This window comes from Lynx canadensis, chromosome D3 (genome assembly GCF_007474595.2).
Source record: "Lynx canadensis isolate LIC74 chromosome D3, mLynCan4.pri.v2, whole genome shotgun sequence".
NCBI classification, from domain to species: domain Eukaryota; kingdom Metazoa; phylum Chordata; class Mammalia; order Carnivora; family Felidae; genus Lynx; species Lynx canadensis.
In genome coordinates, this window is record NC_044314.2 from 61986572 (window position 1) to 62004286 (window position 17715).

Below are 17715 nucleotides of genomic sequence, written 5' to 3' on the forward strand. Positions count from 1 at the left end.
ATTCAAAGAGACACAAACACCACACTCCCAAATTACATTTTGCTTATTTTCTTCCCTTTAAAATTTCACAAATGAAGTAAAAATCTAATGACCAACTATGAATGTAGTTAAAAAGGGAAAATGTGTTTGCTCAGTCTAATTATTCAAGTTGTATAGATGTTTAGGCATGATGTGCACAGATACTACATAAGTCAGAAAATTATAAAATTATCAAATATGACTTTTCATCCACACAGGCATGATATGAAAATCAAGGAAACGATTTCCTTTACAAAGGATTCCTTTAAAGTAAACTTTATTAGTGGATTTTTTAAAATAATTAAACATCTTGGATTCATTTACTTAATGACCAAGCCTGGCCCTGGGAGTATAAGGATCAGTAAGGCCAGCCTGTCACCAGCAGCAGGCATGGGGACTCCTGGGAGGAAGAGGCTAGAATCAGTGCTATCTCTTCTCCACCAAATCCTGTGCCACGAATCTGAGTGCCAGGCCCAGGCAAATGGTCTGTTCAAACCTGCTAAGGGAGGGACAAGCGGGTGACAGCAGGAGGCAATGCGCTCATGTGCACAGTTACTGAGAGACGGGGTATCCGAATCATACTGGAGGGAGAAGGAAGGCGAATCAGGGAAGGCTTCCAAGGGGAGAGAACACAAATCTTTTCAGGAATATACACACCACATACAAGCAGACACATTCCCACGGAACAACTGACCTGAAAAAACCCTGGAGTAAAGCAGAGACTAATAAGACAGAAGAAGAAAAACAGCTACTTTGTCACAAGTAATCAAACTTCATAAAAGTATAACTTCAGAGATAAAAAAATTCAAACAATTTTTGGGTTAATACGTTGAAAATAATCTGAACGTTCACTTTTTACCTTTGGGATTTTTGCTCCTAGGTCTTGATACTGCTTTGGGTTTTTCAAGAAATTCACAAATTCCATTATTTCTAGCTTGGCCTCCTCACAGCCAGCCACATCTTTGAACTTCACATCTATCTCATCCTTCAAGACTTTGGCAGTGGTTTCTCCAACACTGAAGAGTCCACCCATCCCCCGGCCTGTCCGGCCAATGCCAGCGGGCCCTCTCCGTATGGTGTACAGTAAGAAAGCGATGATAAGCACCGTGGGCAACATGCTCAGGAGAAACGAGCTAAATAAAAGAAACCACACACAACACTGACATGTTTTTAAGACTGTTACTCTTTGGCTTTTTAAATGTTTGCAAGATACACTTTTTGGTAACTGCTTAGGATATAATTGTAAATGTTTTCTATTTTTGTAAAACCTGAATATTCTAAATGTTTTATTTGAGGCACAAAGACAATCTCAGTGTCTCAATATCACTGACGTAGAATTGCAGAAGATGAGACCAAAGAAAAACTGTTCTTAACACATATGCTGTCTACGGAGATTTTATTTCTATCCCAGTAATCTCCATTTATGCACGATACAGACCTAGCTGTAATTTACTATCATTATATCTGCATTTCAAAGAAACTTCTTTTGAATTACTTAGAAGTTTTAACATGACCTGGCGTTAGCCTGGGCAGAAATTGCAGTTCTCTTAATTGGAAATTTGTCAACTTATTCTAAAGAGATGTCTTCTAAATATCAAACCCTCACTCAGTTAACGGCAGATCAGTTTCAAAAGCCCTGTACACAATGGTGACAGCAATCTGTTGGTAAGCGCTGCACAGGCCACTCCGTGCAGCTTGTGCAGACTTAGCAGACTGACTCCCAGGGGAGCAATCTTTTGTCCTCCAAGCTCATGCTCTGGAGGGTGCTGCTCAGATAGGACTTAAAGCCTGGAGATACACACTCATATATATGAGTATATCCTCAGATATATACTCATATTGGTTAATATAATGCAAGTTAGCTGAACTTATCCTAAGAAATTAGGATCATAACCTTGTACACGGTTTAGCTCTAAAAAAAAAACAAAAAACCAGGATCTACTTTTTAAGTTTTCATCTTTTACAATTTTTTAAAGGCCCCCACAGCAGGCAGTAAGAACATAGAAAAATTTACCTTTGGTTTATTTCTGGAGGGAGAAAAAAGATACACTGACCATAGATGTTTAAGGAATGGTGCAACCAAACTTTCTGTAATGTTTCAGCAGCAGCTATACAGTTAAATGATTATATGACAGCCCCAGGACCCAAGGGATATAGCACATATGAAACAATCTTGATAGCTATCTGGATCTAAAAACAGGTAAATTGTAGGTTGACACAACTAAGATGCAAGAAAGTCTCTAAAACAGAGTAATACTACCAGCTCAATTAGCACACTAGCAATTCATTTTTCTTTTTTGCCTGATTTTTTAAAATTTATTTTTGAGAGACAGAGTGAGACAGAGCACAAGTGGAGGAAGGGTAGAGAGAAGGAAACATAGAATCTGAAGCAGGCTCTAGGCTCCGAGCAAGTGTTCAGCACAAGAGCCCGACGCGGGGCTCAAACCCACGAACCGTGAGATCATGACCTGAGCCAAAGTCGGTCACTTAACCGACTGAGCCACCCAGGCGCCCCTAGCAATCTGTTTTTCTGCTCTTTTATTCAGAAAAATTAAGATTTACTTGTACTTTCACTCTTGAACTGCTAACTCCGTAGCAAGGTACACCTCAATGCGAATGGAGTAACTGCCAGGAAATCTATCTGGGTGTTATACACGGATGAGTACTCAAAGGCCATAGATTTCCTATAGAAACTCAAAGACAAGTGACTCTTGAAATCAATGGGCCCTTCTTGGAGGCCTCAGACTTCTAACTGGTCTTATTAAAGATAAATAACCCCTAAGGGAACAAGCAAGCTCTGACAAGAGAAAAAAGAGTTACTTAAAATTCCTGGAAAACTCTGAAAAATAAATGTAAATGACAGTTAAAAGGTGGCAATGCCATTCTTTAACACAAAGGGGCTCTTTATGCTAAAATCCTACTAAAGGACGTTAATACCCCCAAACTATTGCTTAATCAAAGATAAATACAAATGTGTAGAAAAGCAGTCATGAACAAAAACCAGTAAATTACCAATGACTTAAAAGAAGTCTGGCCCAACTGAGACAGACTTGAGAATGTCGTATGTCACCTGCCATCTGGTGACAGAACACACAGCAACCCACACAGAGCACAGTGAACAGTCTTACCCGTCACTTTCAGCAATGTAGACGACAGGAACCCGATTCTCCCCTTCTATGCCCAATTCCTGCTGTAAAGTTTCCAGATTCCGCTCAAAGGTGTCCACACTGCCAATATTAAACCAGACGTATTGCTATAAAAACACAAAACAAAATATCCTAAGAATGAAGGGGAAACAAAGTTTAATTTACCAGAAGGTTCAACTTTTAATGAATTTTTCAGAAATACTGAAAATTTAGAAAGTGAAAAAAAACCCACAATAATAAAGGACTGGTTTTAATGATGCAGTGATTAAGTTTCACTCAATGAGAGCACCTGGCAATCCTTGCAAATAAGCATTTCTTAAGCAATATTCCTTAGTGGTTCTACAATTATACACTCAAATGAAAAATCTATTAAAAGTCCTTTTCATAAATATGTGTCCTTTTCTGCTTCTTCATTTCCCATGTATTTCTCAGCTATTTCCAAACTGAAAACTAATGTGATGCAGTACTAACAGCCAAAGTTTCCTGAGCACTTACTAAGGGTCAGGCATGGCTCTTAGCCCTTTATATACACTAACTCATTCAATCTTCAGAACCACCCTAAGAAGTAGGTACTATCACCAGAAGTGATACTCAAAATCTGAACGTGAGGAAGGCACCCCACCGCCCAATGAGAACAGAAGCGTCCTTCGCTGTGCCAGCTGTTACTCTTCTATTCACTTGATCAGGTGAGTTACTGAGGCCCTGGGGAGGCACCAATGAAGGATTTGAGGCAATGGCTACTTACCCCCCCACCCCAAAGTATTCCCCTTTGTGCTAGTTGTTTACTGGCTGAGTATCAGCCCTGACTCTTACTGTCCCCATTTTACAGATGAGAAAACTACAGGGGTGACTTCACTTGCCCATGGTTACAAATCTAGTAAGAGGCTGGATCTGCACCCGAGGAGTCTGGCTCCTGAGCCAGTGCTCCTAACCAGCATGTCACACTGCCTCTCTTCTACAACCACACACGTACTTATAACAGCTCACATTTATGGAGTTTTACTAATATGTTAGAACCTGTTCCAAGCCCTATGCAAGTATTAGCCGCATTTTCTAGCACAAAAAGACTCTGTTCCTCCTCTAACCTGTAATCACTTAAAAAAAGTTTTAATCAAAACAATAAATCTATGTCATAAAAATTCAAAAGTGTGCACAGAAGAGAGTAACATGTCATCCCAAAGTCCTCCCACCAACCAGTGCTACTGAGTGCAGAACAGCACTCTGGTATTTCTCTCCAAATATCTAAAAACAAAAGATGGAGAGTAGTTTTATAACAGATATATTTTTTCTTAAGTTTCTTTAATAGTATTATCTAACAGTTCTTGGTAAGTTGTTCACTGACAAACCTACAAAATTCCTGCTATTACAAGCCCAAAACAAGTCAATAATAGGTTAGCCACATGTGACTAAGCATTCCCTTACTTAACACCTACTCTCAACTGGACACTGTGCATGACTCAACATCAGACAAATGGGGCAGATAAAGAGGACCAGCAGCATGAGATTTGGGGACAAGATCTAGAGAAGACCCACCCGGGGTGGGTCTCAGCTTTCCAAGTGATTCTTACACACAGTGAAGTTTGAAAACCCCCAATGACATTCAAGATCTCATTTCAGCACTAAGCCTTAAAGCATTATTATTGCCCTTCCCATCTTAGTGATAAAGAAACCCAGGCTTAGGGGAGTTGGCCATATAGCTAGTAAAGAGCAGAGCTGATCTGAAGCCTAGTCTGTCAAACTCCAAAGCCTGTGCTTCTACAGCTAACACTTAAGTAACACTGCTACTCTATAAGTAGCAGGACACCAAAAATCATCTACCCATTTCTGAAAACTCAAAATAAAGTTTTTATTAAGTAGGTATTACATGTTCTCTGGGGAAAACTACAGTAATATAAACATAAATAAAATAAAAAGCATCTGTAACCTCAACATCCAGAAACAAACACGACTAGCAACTTTGATGCCATTCCTTCAAGATTTCATAATAGCCCCTTTACTATCTTGAAATACATGCACAATTTTGAAATTGATATAAAACCTTAACCATAATATAAAGGATAAATAAAAGGAAAGTAATTTATAATAAAATGGTACGAATTTCAATACATAAACGTTTGTGCATGCCAGCACTAGATGTAAAAATTGCCCTCTAGGGAAGAGGACTGTCCTGCCGAGCCACTGCTCCAGCGGCGAGATTAAAGCAAGAGAAATGAGGAGCCCTTATTATTAACCAGGTGCCTAATGTGGGCATTTACTGATTTCCAATTTTCTGCTCTATAAACAATGTTTTGGAGGACATCCTGCATACACATCTTTACATGCATCCTTAAGTATTTCCCTAGAATACAGTCCTAGAAGCAAAACTACTGAGTGTGTGCATACTTTCAAAACTGCTGATATACACACTGCCAAACTGTCCTCTTGAAAGGGAGTGCCAATTTAATTCCCAGCACTAAAACTCTGAGGAATAGTTCCGAGAAAAAAAAAAAAGGAGCATGGTTATTAACGAACATTTCATCATAAGGCAAAAAGAATGGGAAGTGGGATAGAAATGAAGACAATTAAAATAACTTACTCCTAAAAGTGACTGAAATACCAAACCCACACAACTTTAGAGACATTCCTCTTTTTGTCGACATGTTTCGGACAGAGATGGTCACCATCAGTTCTAGTTTTCTTTACATGTTGCCCCACCCAGGCAAGGTGACCAGGAAATGGTTACACAAAATCATCTGGAAGGAGGGATGCAACGTGGTAAAGGAGGTCTGACCCTGGGGGAGGGCAGTAAGACAGCAGGACACCAAGGGACTAGAGATGGGCCCCCATGGGGGGATGGGAGGGCTGGGAATCACCTTGGAATCACCTGGGAACCTCATCTGCCCCACTGCTGTCCTCCCCCACAATCCCCTCAACCCAGTCTAGGATATCTGGAATAGAGTTCAAACTGGCTGGACAGGATTTACAAATTAGGAGCACCTGGGTGACTCAGTAGGTTAGGCGTCCAGCTTTGGCTCAGGTCATGATCTCGAGGTGCGTGAGTTTAAGCCCTGTTGGGCTCTGTGCTGACAGCTCAGAGCCCGGAGCTTGCTTCAGATTCTGTGTCTCTTGCCCCTCCCCCGCTCGTGCTCTGTCTCTCCCTCTCTCTCTCAAGAATAAACATCAAAAAAAGTTTAATAAAAAAAATTTTTTTAAAGGATATACATATTTTTTTTTGAAATGAGAAACGAAATGGAAATTAAAAGAATAAAATATCACAAAACAGTTGGGAGAGATATGATCAGAACGCTTCTTAAACTGATTTGAAAAAAGCTGTCTCAAGACATACACAATTCAGATTTAACAGTTTTTCCCTAACCAAAACAACTGTTCTCTCAGTCTTGAAAAATTCATGATACTAGAATACCGAAAACTGGGATTTCACCATTTCCTAAATGCACAGCAGAACAATTACCAAATCCAACCCAAAAAAACTGACCAACTTCATAAGGCAACTACGTACGGCATGCACATTCTCCCCTGCGTGCGTTAGAGAGGCCTGTGAGTGCTGTGCTGCCCGAATCTGGCATAGCTGGTGCACAGAGCTACTGCAATGTGAGGGAATGCTTGCTTTCTGACTCTAAATCTGAAAAGTGAATTTACAGCTAATCCACATCAATTAATAAAAATCATTTACCCCATCAACAGGAGTTTTTCCTGGTATAAAAGTCACTCGAACAAAACGCTTGTTGACGACTTCCAGTCTGTCTACCTGGAATTTTAAAAAGTTAATATTCAAACATAAATTTACAGAGAAGACATGAGATATTCTTTTAAGCCCGTTAAAATTGCGCATGGTATTTTAGATGTACAAAGAACAATGATGAACAACATAAGGAGGCCCCGTTGTTTCCCCTTCTGGCTTGAAAAATAAAACATCACAAATGCTGTTGAAGCCACCTGTCACGCCCTCTTCCCAGAAGCGGACACTCCCCACATTAGGTGCTGACTGTCCCAAAGCCTGTCCTGGTGCCTGTGCCGCACAGATGTAACCCTGAACATACACTCACTGTCGCCTGCTTTTAGACTTTAAAAATGGTCCTGCTTGGTGTATATTCTTCTACGACTCTTTTTCCCTTCCTGTCGTATTTGTGAGGTTCATCCCTACTGACAGGTCAGATCTGCGGGGTACTCCACTTTGGGAGCACACCCCAAGTTATTTATCCATTCTCCTGATAGACATTTAGGCTGTTTCAAAACGTTCACTATCGTAAGCAATGCTGTCATGAACATTCCTGCAGATAACTTCTTGGGCACATCTTTAAAGGTTTCTCTGAACATGTACCTATAGACAGATCCAGTAAGGCTGGGTTGCAGGGTACACATACTTTACTATTCTATATTATACTATTAATAGTACATTTACTATACTATTATTTACTATTCATTTACTATACATGAAACTGCTCTCCAAAGTGGCTCTCCAATTCACAGTGCACAGCAAAATATTCTATATCCTCACATATTGGTCTACATCCTCACTTGCTAACAGAAGACTTTAATTTTCGCCATTCTATGGGTATAAAATAATATAAACTTGCTTTTTTCTGTAACATCCTAACTACATAGGATTCTTAAGAACACTTTTAGAGACCTTCTAAGTTCTTTAACCCTAAGTTCTAGGTTGATCTGGAGCATAAGCCCTTTGGAAGAAGCTTGCTTTCTGCTGGCATTAAATCTGCAATGGCAGGCAGTTTGTGAGGGAGCCCTGGGTAATTCCAGGAGGAGGTGGAACAGGGAACTACCTGTTCCTAAAGCACGTCATCTGGAAAGACTAAAGTACTCTACCCCCCATAAAACTGCTGGAACAGTAGACAGATTCCAAAGAACCAGTAGGCCAAAAGGAGATGCCTCTATGGAGAATCTTCCCTGAGGCCCTATCACCACACTTTGAAGGATAGCTGTAGCCCCCTCCACAACCAGACAGGAGTTACTTCTTAGAAGGCAGGCTCCCTAAAACATCTGGGTATTATACATAAATATCCTGGCTTCCATGAGAAACATTAACCTCAAAAGTGTGAGTAAGTAATCATTTCCATCCTCACCTTATTGGACAATCTTTAAAAATAACTTTTGTTTTCTATGCTACCAGTAAGTATTACTATCTTACCTTTATTTTATCAATTTCATTGATGAAAAGCCCAACACCAAGAAGTTAAGTAATCTCCCCACAGTGACACAGCAGGCCTAACCTGGTTTCTCACTATCACTTCATCAATTCTAAGGTGGACATTTTTCATAATTTAACATCTGAGAAATTAGGATATGTTTGACAACTGGTATTTTCTAGTTTCACTGGCAGCTTACTAAATTTTTCTTAGGAATGGATAAAATAATGCATCTCACAGGCCACAGCATCTCAAAGATGCTGGCGTAGTCTCACTGGGTAAAGCCCAACTGGTAGTGACAAAGGCTCCCAGCAGCCCTGCCTGGGCCCCCACTTAGAGCCCATCCGCTCTCACTTTCAACACTCGGAGTCACTTAGGTACCCAAGTCCAAGCTCATGGGAGATTAAGAGCCGTGGAGTCATAAAGGTGCCGGGAGAGGCTGGCACATTCTAGCAGGGGGAAGGCGTGACTGAGGACACACAAGAAAATGAAAGGAGACAGAGGACAGCTGGAGCAAGGTGAAAGCTAGGTTCTAGTAGAAGTGAAAGAAAAGGATTTTGTGGTAAATGGGGGGACAGCTGGGCCAAAACAAATAGGGTTCTTCATTGCAATACTTTACAGCATTAAAAAAAAAAAATCAAGATGAAAACAGTAACTTTACAATGGACAAGCTGGCTAACTTAGTTGACTGTTACTTTGTTGGCCCAATCTACTGAATTTCACCTTTTGAACCACTATAAACCACCAATCCAATAAAATACTTACTACTCCTTTGGAAAGATAGTTATTGACAAAGTCCTTCCAAGTAATTTCTCTCCCAGAGCTCTTGAACAGGAAGTAAAACATGACTCCACCCCAAAACAGAGCAGTCCAGAGAAAGTACATCCGGAATTCCTTGTCATCCCATGGAAAATCACCCTGGGCAAAGAAGGAGACAGTCTCTGTGAAGAATGAAAGGTCACAATAGGATCTATGCTATATTGGACACAAATCCCTCCCAACCTCTCCTGGGGCCGCTCCAGATCCTCCAAATTAACACACAGCCTGGAATCAAACCTTCTGGAATCTGGACCACCAGTGAGAATCATCTTTCTTGCCACCTCGTTTTCCACTGCCACCAACTCCTCCTCCGGAAGGGCGCGGGGTAGCAGCTGGCTTTGATTCTGTTCATAAACAGAGAGCACATACCGCAGCACAGCAGCATTTTACATCTCTCCACAAAGTTTTCATTAATGCAGCTTAACAAAAGACTTAACTGCAAAAGTTCTAGCAATAACTTGTTAATCTTTTTTCATTAAGAAGTATCTAGAACCAACTATTAACAGCTGTGACCTCGTTGTTGTGTTATATGATTAGAAATAAATGTAGGCTTTTTCTACATTTTTGGGAATCAGAAATAAGAAACCCGTTAGCACCCCTTGTCACAGCTTCTCATCAACCAGCAATTCTGGAATCAGCCTGTTTTGTCATGGTGTCCCGACCACATTCGTTGTTGTATTCAAAGTTTGGATGAGTTTGAAGGAAATACTGTTTTCACTCTGTTGTAACTAACATACATGTCTTTGATGTTACTATAAAATAAGGAGGCAAAGTTTCAACGGGCACACACTAAGGGTTAGATTCATTATTTGATAGTTACACCAGGTCCTTGTAAGGCAATCCAATCCTGTACCTCAACTAGATTTAAACCAAGCATAAAAGTCACTGGGCACAGAATAGCTATATTCCCAGGAAACCAAAGCATCAATTTTGTTGCTATTGTGGTTTTAGAACAAGTGTTGACCTTTACTGAGGAATCACAAGTATATCTAGGACTGGAATCCACGTTTTTTCAAATGACCTTGACACCTTAAGATTTTACTTAATTTCTTTATGCTCCTGCCAAGTAGGAACAATAAAATGTGAATAACACCACCTTCCTTAGTATCAAAAATGAGAGTGAAGTTCCATAGTCTCTGAAAAAAATCAAAACATTATACAAATCTAAAAAAAAAAAAAAAAAGACTTCCTGCAAAATAGCTTATGGCAACCGATCATTCTGCCATGAGGAAGAGACTAAGAGCATTCAAGGAGGCTTGCCAGTGCTTTCCACACGTTATCCGCGATACCTGCACAATATACCAACAACCAGGTAAGTATACGACTATACCCGTTTTACAGATGAAAAGGTGTAGCTTAAGGAACTTGGTAAGTAACTGGATGCAGTGTTAAGTGACACTGAGGAGTGACAGAGCTGTGACTGGAATACAGGTAAATGAATTCCTGAGTTCCCAGTTGAAAGCACAAGGTAGGTGCTCCCATTTCCCACTCCCATGAAGTGAACACTGTTAACAGTGTTTCTTTCTTCTGTAGGCAAGGCGTGATTTTGATAACTGACTAAAAAAAAGAAAAACAAAACAAAACAAAAAAAAAAACCCACCTTACCCACATGAAATTAGTTTCCCAGAATCTGAAATTAGTCACTGTTAAGGGTTGAACAGTGCCCCCTGCCCTCCCAATTCACATGTCAGGAGTCCTAGCCCATTGTGATCTTATTTGGAAATAGGGTCTTCACAAAAAAAAATTGTTTAAGTTTAAAATGAGGTCCTATGGGTGAGTCCTAATACAATATAACTGGTATTCTTATAGAAAGAGTAAATTTGGACACAGACCTACACAGAGAGAAGGCGGTGCCAAAAGACACAGGAAGAAGACAGTCATCTATAAACCAAGGAGAAAGGTCTGGAACAGATCCTTCCCTCATGGCCCTCAGAAGAAATCAACCCTGCTGACACACGGACTTTGGGCCTCCAGCCTCCAGAACTGTGAGGCATTCGTTTGTTGCTCATGACACCCAGGTGTGGTAGCCTGTTACAGCAGCCCTGGGAAGCTAACACCTTTCTCCCCACCCCCACATCCTCTCAAAGAATCACAAATACTACTCTAACACCTTCACCTACCACAAAGCGACCCCTCCATTGTGTAGGATGGGAGGCTGACATATTGATCCCCCATGATGCATACAAGGAGTTTCTGCACCAGTCCTAAGTGAGGCAGGGCCTGAGAGAGAAAGCCCTACCTGTAATGAGGCACAGCACTAGGAAACAGAGTCAAGTGCATTTCTGAAGTTGTTTGACAACATCCCCTACTATTCCGGGACAAAGGAGCACCTATACAAAAGGTACCCAACTGGTTGTAGTTTAAAAACGGACCTACTATCATTACTCTGCCCCAAACCAAGATAAAAAGACTGCCCACCACACCCCTGGGAAACACTGCACAAATTGCCCATGTCACCAAAGCTCCAATCAGACCACACTTGCGCTTCTCCCTTCTCTTGGCCTCGCTTTCACTCCTTGCATTTTTTGAGTATCTATTTGTTTCTCCAACTAGATCCAAGTTCATTTCAAAACAAGGGCTGAGGGACGCCTGGGTGGCGCAGTCGGTTAAGCGTCCGACTTCAGCCAGGTCACGATCTCGCGGTCCGTGAGTTCGAGCTCCACGTCGGGCTCTGGGCTGATGGCTCAGAGCCTGGAGCCTGTTTCCGATTCTGTGTCTCCCTCTTGCTCTGCCCCTCGCCCATTCATGCTCTCTCTCTGTCCCAAAAATAAATAAACGTTGAAAAAAAAATTTTTTTTAATAAATAAATAAATAAAAACAAGGGCTGAATTACATTTTTCCCTAAAAACAAAGATGCCAGCTGAAATGTGCCAGGCATTGTGCTAAATGCTATCACATGTGGGAAATGGGGACAGGAGTCTCAGGGCCTACATAGTCCCCCCCCAGCCACCAAAAACACTGAACCACACCAAAATATGTATCAGATAAATTGCATGTATTAGATTTCTAAGATTTTTCTCAATGATTTAGGTTACGTGTCATATTTACCAAGCATGATATAACAGATACTGACCACTCAATATCTCTAAGGTGACCTTAAATTAATTCGATTTAAAAAATGACAAGAAAATATGAACAGAAAATTAAGGTGAAATGAAACACAGGGTCTGTAGAATTTTGTACGTACTTGCAACCTCTCACTTCAGAAATGCCTTAAGAGAACACGTGCTTTGTTCGGTAAAAATTATCATCCAACATCATATACTAGAAAACAGTAAGTTCATAGTCTTTTTAAAAGGTACCTTTTTTTTCTCCCACAACTTCTTTAGTTTCACTAGCTTTTTTCCCATTTTTTCCATTAGGAAAGTATTTTTCAAATCCTGTTAGAAAAGAAAAAAAAAATACACACCCTCAAACTAAAACTCATTAGGTTTTATGTATGCGTGTTCATTTTTAAAGCTGATACATCATTAAAAAGTATAAGCTATAAGTGCAACATTTCTTGTGTAGGAGTAAGTCAAGATCTAAATAATACAGTTCAAAAAACAGAGGTGTTAAAGAAAAAAGCCTGATTTGCAAGCCAATTTCATTACCTACAAAAGTGTTATAATCAAAGGGGATACATTTTCATCACTGCAATCAGACAAAAGGAAGTAGGGGTCGGATTACTGGAGGAGACGGAAGTTCAGAGTCAACCCGAAATAACAACTATGCATCTATTTAGTAAACACCTGCTGCCAGCACATCTTTAACAAGAATGCAGAACATTATGATCCCACCTAAGTGTGCTTACCTTTTGGAGGTCGAGAACAGAATCTTTGATAAGCAGCAATTACATCTGTCAAGAGAGAATTTCTGCTGGTTGTTGCTTGGGTTGTAGCATATTGACAAAGCTGCAGCATAACATATAAATAAAAGCATAAAGGTTATATCAAAATAAAAAAGTTTAGAAGAACTTCCTTTCCTACTATCACAAATATCCTAAATTCAAAAACATTGAATTAAATGTTTTTCCCTTCAATGGGTGGTTACAGACTAGCACAGCCATCACCCCCATTTAAAGAAAGGACTAGGGTTGCCTGGGACTCCACCACTCTATTCCAGTAACCAAACCAAGAGACATTAATTATGATCCAGAAGACAAGAATACTTCAAAATCATGCCTAAGTTAGAATTGTGGTCCCATTACTATTCTCTGCCAACACATTCACTTTGGCATTGTTTACTTAATTTGTAGCACTCAAAAGACAAACTGACACAGAAATCTGCTCCTTCATGCTGTCCCGTGGGCAGGGTCTATAAAACTGCAAGACATTCACCTGAAATTACGGAACAGTGTGGCTTGCAAATATAATACTAAATTCCTCCTAGTTCCAGGAGAAGGAAGTTACAGTCCCACATCACTGATAATCCTTACTCTAGTTAACATTTGCTAAAGATATTTGATATACTGTCATCCTGGTGAGAACGCTGGTGATACAAGTCCCATTACAGATACATCTCTGCCTTAATAACATATGTTGCTAAAATGTTACTTTTTAAAGTAAGGTCTAGGTAAATCAAAGTATAACATAAACATACTGAACAAGCTCCCTATTAAATTTTTAGGCACACAATTAAAAGCAAGGTTCCTTGAGGGGATACATCCAAATCTGGCAATGAAAAACTTCAAGTAATCCTATCCCTTTGCAAAGTGAAACTTCATCACCAGTTTTTGGGAGGACGAACTTATAAATACAGATGAAAATGTTTAAAGTGAAGTTCATCTGTATTAGCATCCACCAGCATTGCTGCCTCTATGGTCTGATGAGGAAAACACAACATCGGAAAACCACTTCACATCCACTAGGGTGACTATGATCAAAAAGACAGTAAGAAGAGTTGGTGAGAATGTGGACAATGTGGAGAGCAGAGCCCTCGTGCACTGTCGCTGGGAATGCGGAGCGGTACAGCCACTCTGGAAAAGTTCAGCATTCTCAAAACATTAAATGCAAAGTTACCAGATGATCCAGTCAGTCCACTCCTACCCAAGAAAATGGAAAACATATGTCCACACAAAACCTTGTACATGAACGTTCACAGCAGCATTATTCACTAGAGCCAAAAAGTAGAAACCCAAATGACAATGAACAGATACATGTGACACACTAAAAAAACGAAATATTCAGCCATAAAAAGGAATGAAGCACTGATACATGCTACCACATGGATAAGCCTTGAAAACATTATGTTAATAAGTTAAAGACACTGGACACAAATGGCCACATAGTATATGATTCCACTCATATGAAGTGTCCAGGATAGGCAATCTATAGAAGCTGTAGATTAGCAGTTGCTGAGGGCTGGAGGAATGAATGGTTGGGGAAAAATGGAGAGTGGCTCTCATTGGTTACAGGCTTTGGGGTGATGAAACGTTCTGGAATTAGTAGCGATGGTTGTATAACCATGTGAATATACTGAAGACCACTAAGTTGTACACTTTAAAACGATTAATTCTATCGGATGTGAATAACAAAATGTCAATAATTAAAGAATCAGCTGATTTTACTTCAGATTAAAATACAATTCTACACAGCAAAATAAGACAGAAACACTGACAATGATCTTGGTTGACAGCAATGCTGGTCTGACAGAATTTGGAGGTTCTGTTGTGTTAGCCCTCCCCGACCCCTGGGAACACTTGGCCTATGAAACAACCACTAATAACAAATAATAACGTATCATAAACGAATAAAGTTTTCCAATACCAAATCCATTAAGGGTATAGATTAAAATGATTTGTTAGTCAAGATGGACAAGGCAGCAAGTCACACTGATTCACTGAGCCATCTACTCTAGGCCACGCACTGCTAAGTGGTGCGGAGTCCCCAGTGGGGCAGGTTGGGCAGGGTTGGAGGTCAGAAGCAATCCTTACCTCCAGGAAGCTCAGAAGTGTAAGGGAGAGTGTGGGGACAGATCTATCACAGGATGGTATAATACACGTAACAATACAAAACCTCTAGGTATATACAACAGAGGTAGGTAACACAGAAGAGGAAGTGATTACATGCTCAAGGGACCTAAGGATGTTACAAGTAGTGACAGCTAGGTCTGGAATTTGAAGGAACCATAATCACCAGGCAGACGGTGTCACAATTTTTAATTCTGTTAAAGCTGGAAATCTGAATTTTTTGACTGATGATCTTTAACACATCTGGTAGGAACTTCAGTTACGCATCTACTATAGGAGAAAACGACTAGTTCCCAGGGATGCTACCATGAGGATCAAATGTAATAACGCATGTAAAAAGCACTGTTAAAATCGTATGATGATACCTAGATTCAAATGATCATTTCCAATTACTCTGAAAGCTTTTTGAGAGTAAGGGCTCATCATCACCTTATCAAGTAGGTCTTTATGTCACCATAAAGTACAGAATTGGACACAAGGTATGTACTCCATAAATACTTATTGGCCAGTAAACCGCCTTCAGGCTCTATCTTCAAATCGTGTCGACCTGGAATACCTCTAGCAATAATCCTATAACTACTTTTAATGCTGCTGAAGTTATTTTCTCTACAGGCACCATCAATGAAACTTTTCTCTGCTTATCTAATCCAAGCTCATTCAAAGGATAATATAAAAAAAAATCAACTCACAAGATTTAAGTTCAGAGCACCTCATTTTAGAGGATTATCTTTTATGTTTGACATTAGGAGCACTTTTTAGCTGCTTTATCATCAGTCTTATTTCTCTGAGCATAAAACCTGAGAACGGACATCTCACATCAAAGTCTTCCCCAAGAAAACTGTGAGAATCGTTCTTGACTCTGACCTTTAACAGCAGCACAAACCTAAAGGACAAAGTCCTTTCAGACTCCCTTGCAGGTAGCACAAGAATGCCCTAATGTCCCCAGGGAATGTGTCACAGATTCCCCAATCAATCAGCTATTGCTATCAGCACAGGGGACTTCCTTATACCTCAGCGTGGAAGACACACAGGGCAACAGTGCCACTCAAAAGAGAAAGGGCCCAGACAAGATTCCTGACATAAAAACTGCAAACTCACAAGGCAGATTCCTACCTGCTCATTACAGGTCTGAGTCCAGTATTTACTAGGGACAAAAGGAGACGGCAAGATACTATGGCAAAATGGATGTAATGCAGGAAACATGAGGCCTAGTGCAGGGCAGTAGGGAGTAAGAAAGAAATTAAGATACCCAAGACAGGCAACAAAGCTTCGAAGAGTAAAAATCATGAATGCAGGTACTATTAATATGCCCTTTTAAGTGGAGAGGCTGAAAGTGGTTCCTCAAGGGCATCTGGCTAGTAAGTGGCAGGTTCCTGTGACTGTCTCCAGGGCCTTAACCACCATGCTCTTTTGCCCCCATGCTCCAAGTAACCAATGCAAGGCTGGTCTCTAAAAAACTGGCAGACAGCAAGAAACTGTCACTGAAATAGCTGATATCGCCTACCCATTACATGAACCTCTACTTGACAGATTACAGCCACGGTCCTGTGACAACACAGTATCGTCACTCCAGAAAACGGTATTACCATAGCCCATACGTGTGAAGCCCTGTTACCACCAACAGAGAAATAGCCTCCCACTGAGGACAGGGCTTCTTATGCAACTAAAAACATCCTCTACTCTGAAGAGGTGACGTTATTAATAATCATAGTTAGTATGTATTATCTACTATGGGGCAGACCCAGAATGCCAGCAATAGTCCCATTCAACAGATGGGGAAATGGGGGTTCAGAGGTTGAGTAGCTTACCTCCAAAACCTGTGCTATCATTAAATCACGCTCAGGCTGCCGACCCTTAAAACACATGCACAGCACCTGCTTTCTATTTTTCCAATACCATGAAAGCAGCTCAAAGTAAGGCAACCCGTGCTGGAGATATAACAAATTCCTTAACGTTTTTAGGTCTCAGTTGCTTTACCTGTAATATGGTTCGGCCCTGAATCAAGTCAGAGGACCCTCCCAGATGATTATTTTGAAGCTCCCTGACGCAAATATCTGATTCTACCTGTTTTCAAAAATCCAATTCTCTACCAAGGGTCTGACACGCTGATGGGACCCACGGGATAAATGATCTGAAACGCAGGGCGTCCTGGCATGGAACACACAGCGCACGCGGCCTCATTCACGCTAGGAAGCCACCCCTGACGCCCGCGAGCGCGCCCAGGGGCCGGTGACCTTGACGCCCTGCTCTCCAGGGCCGGAAGCGGGCCCGAGGGCCGAGCCGGGCCGGAGGCGGAGGGCGCTGGGCCTCCGGGACTCACCGTGCGGAGGCAGGACCGCTCGGTGGGGCCCATGCGGCCGCCAGGCACGAGCAGCGGTGGCAGGCCGCGGGGCCAGCAGCCGCCCCGGCCCCACAGCCGCAGGCAGCGGTGCGCCATGGCCGCCAGCGCCGCCCGCTCGGGCCGGGGGCGCTGCGCAGGCGCGGCTGGGCGGCCGGCGGCGGGCAGGCGGCGACGGCTGGCCTCGGGCCGCGGGAGGCGGCTCGGGGCAGAGACTCCGTGAACGGCGCTGCGGGCCCACGGCTCACAGGCGAGCCCCCACTCTCGACGCGCGCGTCTTCTCCAGACCCCGCCCCTCCC

The 17715-nt window shown here is 41.6% G+C and overlaps 1 protein-coding gene across 1 annotated transcript in view; it reads right to left on the bottom strand.

The window, feature by feature from the left end:
* The window catches only part of AFG3L2 (AFG3 like matrix AAA peptidase subunit 2), a 40226-nt gene extending 22712 nt beyond the window's left edge, over nucleotides 1-17514 (bottom strand). The window contains exons 1-8 of the mRNA XM_030336058.1: nucleotides 17398-17514; nucleotides 12921-13020; nucleotides 12430-12507; nucleotides 9365-9471; nucleotides 9074-9226; nucleotides 6838-6912; nucleotides 3147-3271; nucleotides 878-1151 (exon numbers count right to left, since the gene is read on the bottom strand). Of these exons, the coding sequence (XP_030191918.1) occupies nucleotides 878-1151; nucleotides 3147-3271; nucleotides 6838-6912; nucleotides 9074-9226; nucleotides 9365-9471; nucleotides 12430-12507; nucleotides 12921-13020; nucleotides 17398-17514 (1029 nt within the window). The remainder of the gene's footprint in view (nucleotides 1-877; nucleotides 1152-3146; nucleotides 3272-6837; nucleotides 6913-9073; nucleotides 9227-9364; nucleotides 9472-12429; nucleotides 12508-12920; nucleotides 13021-17397) is intronic.
* Nucleotides 17515-17715: the final 201 nt, after the last annotated feature.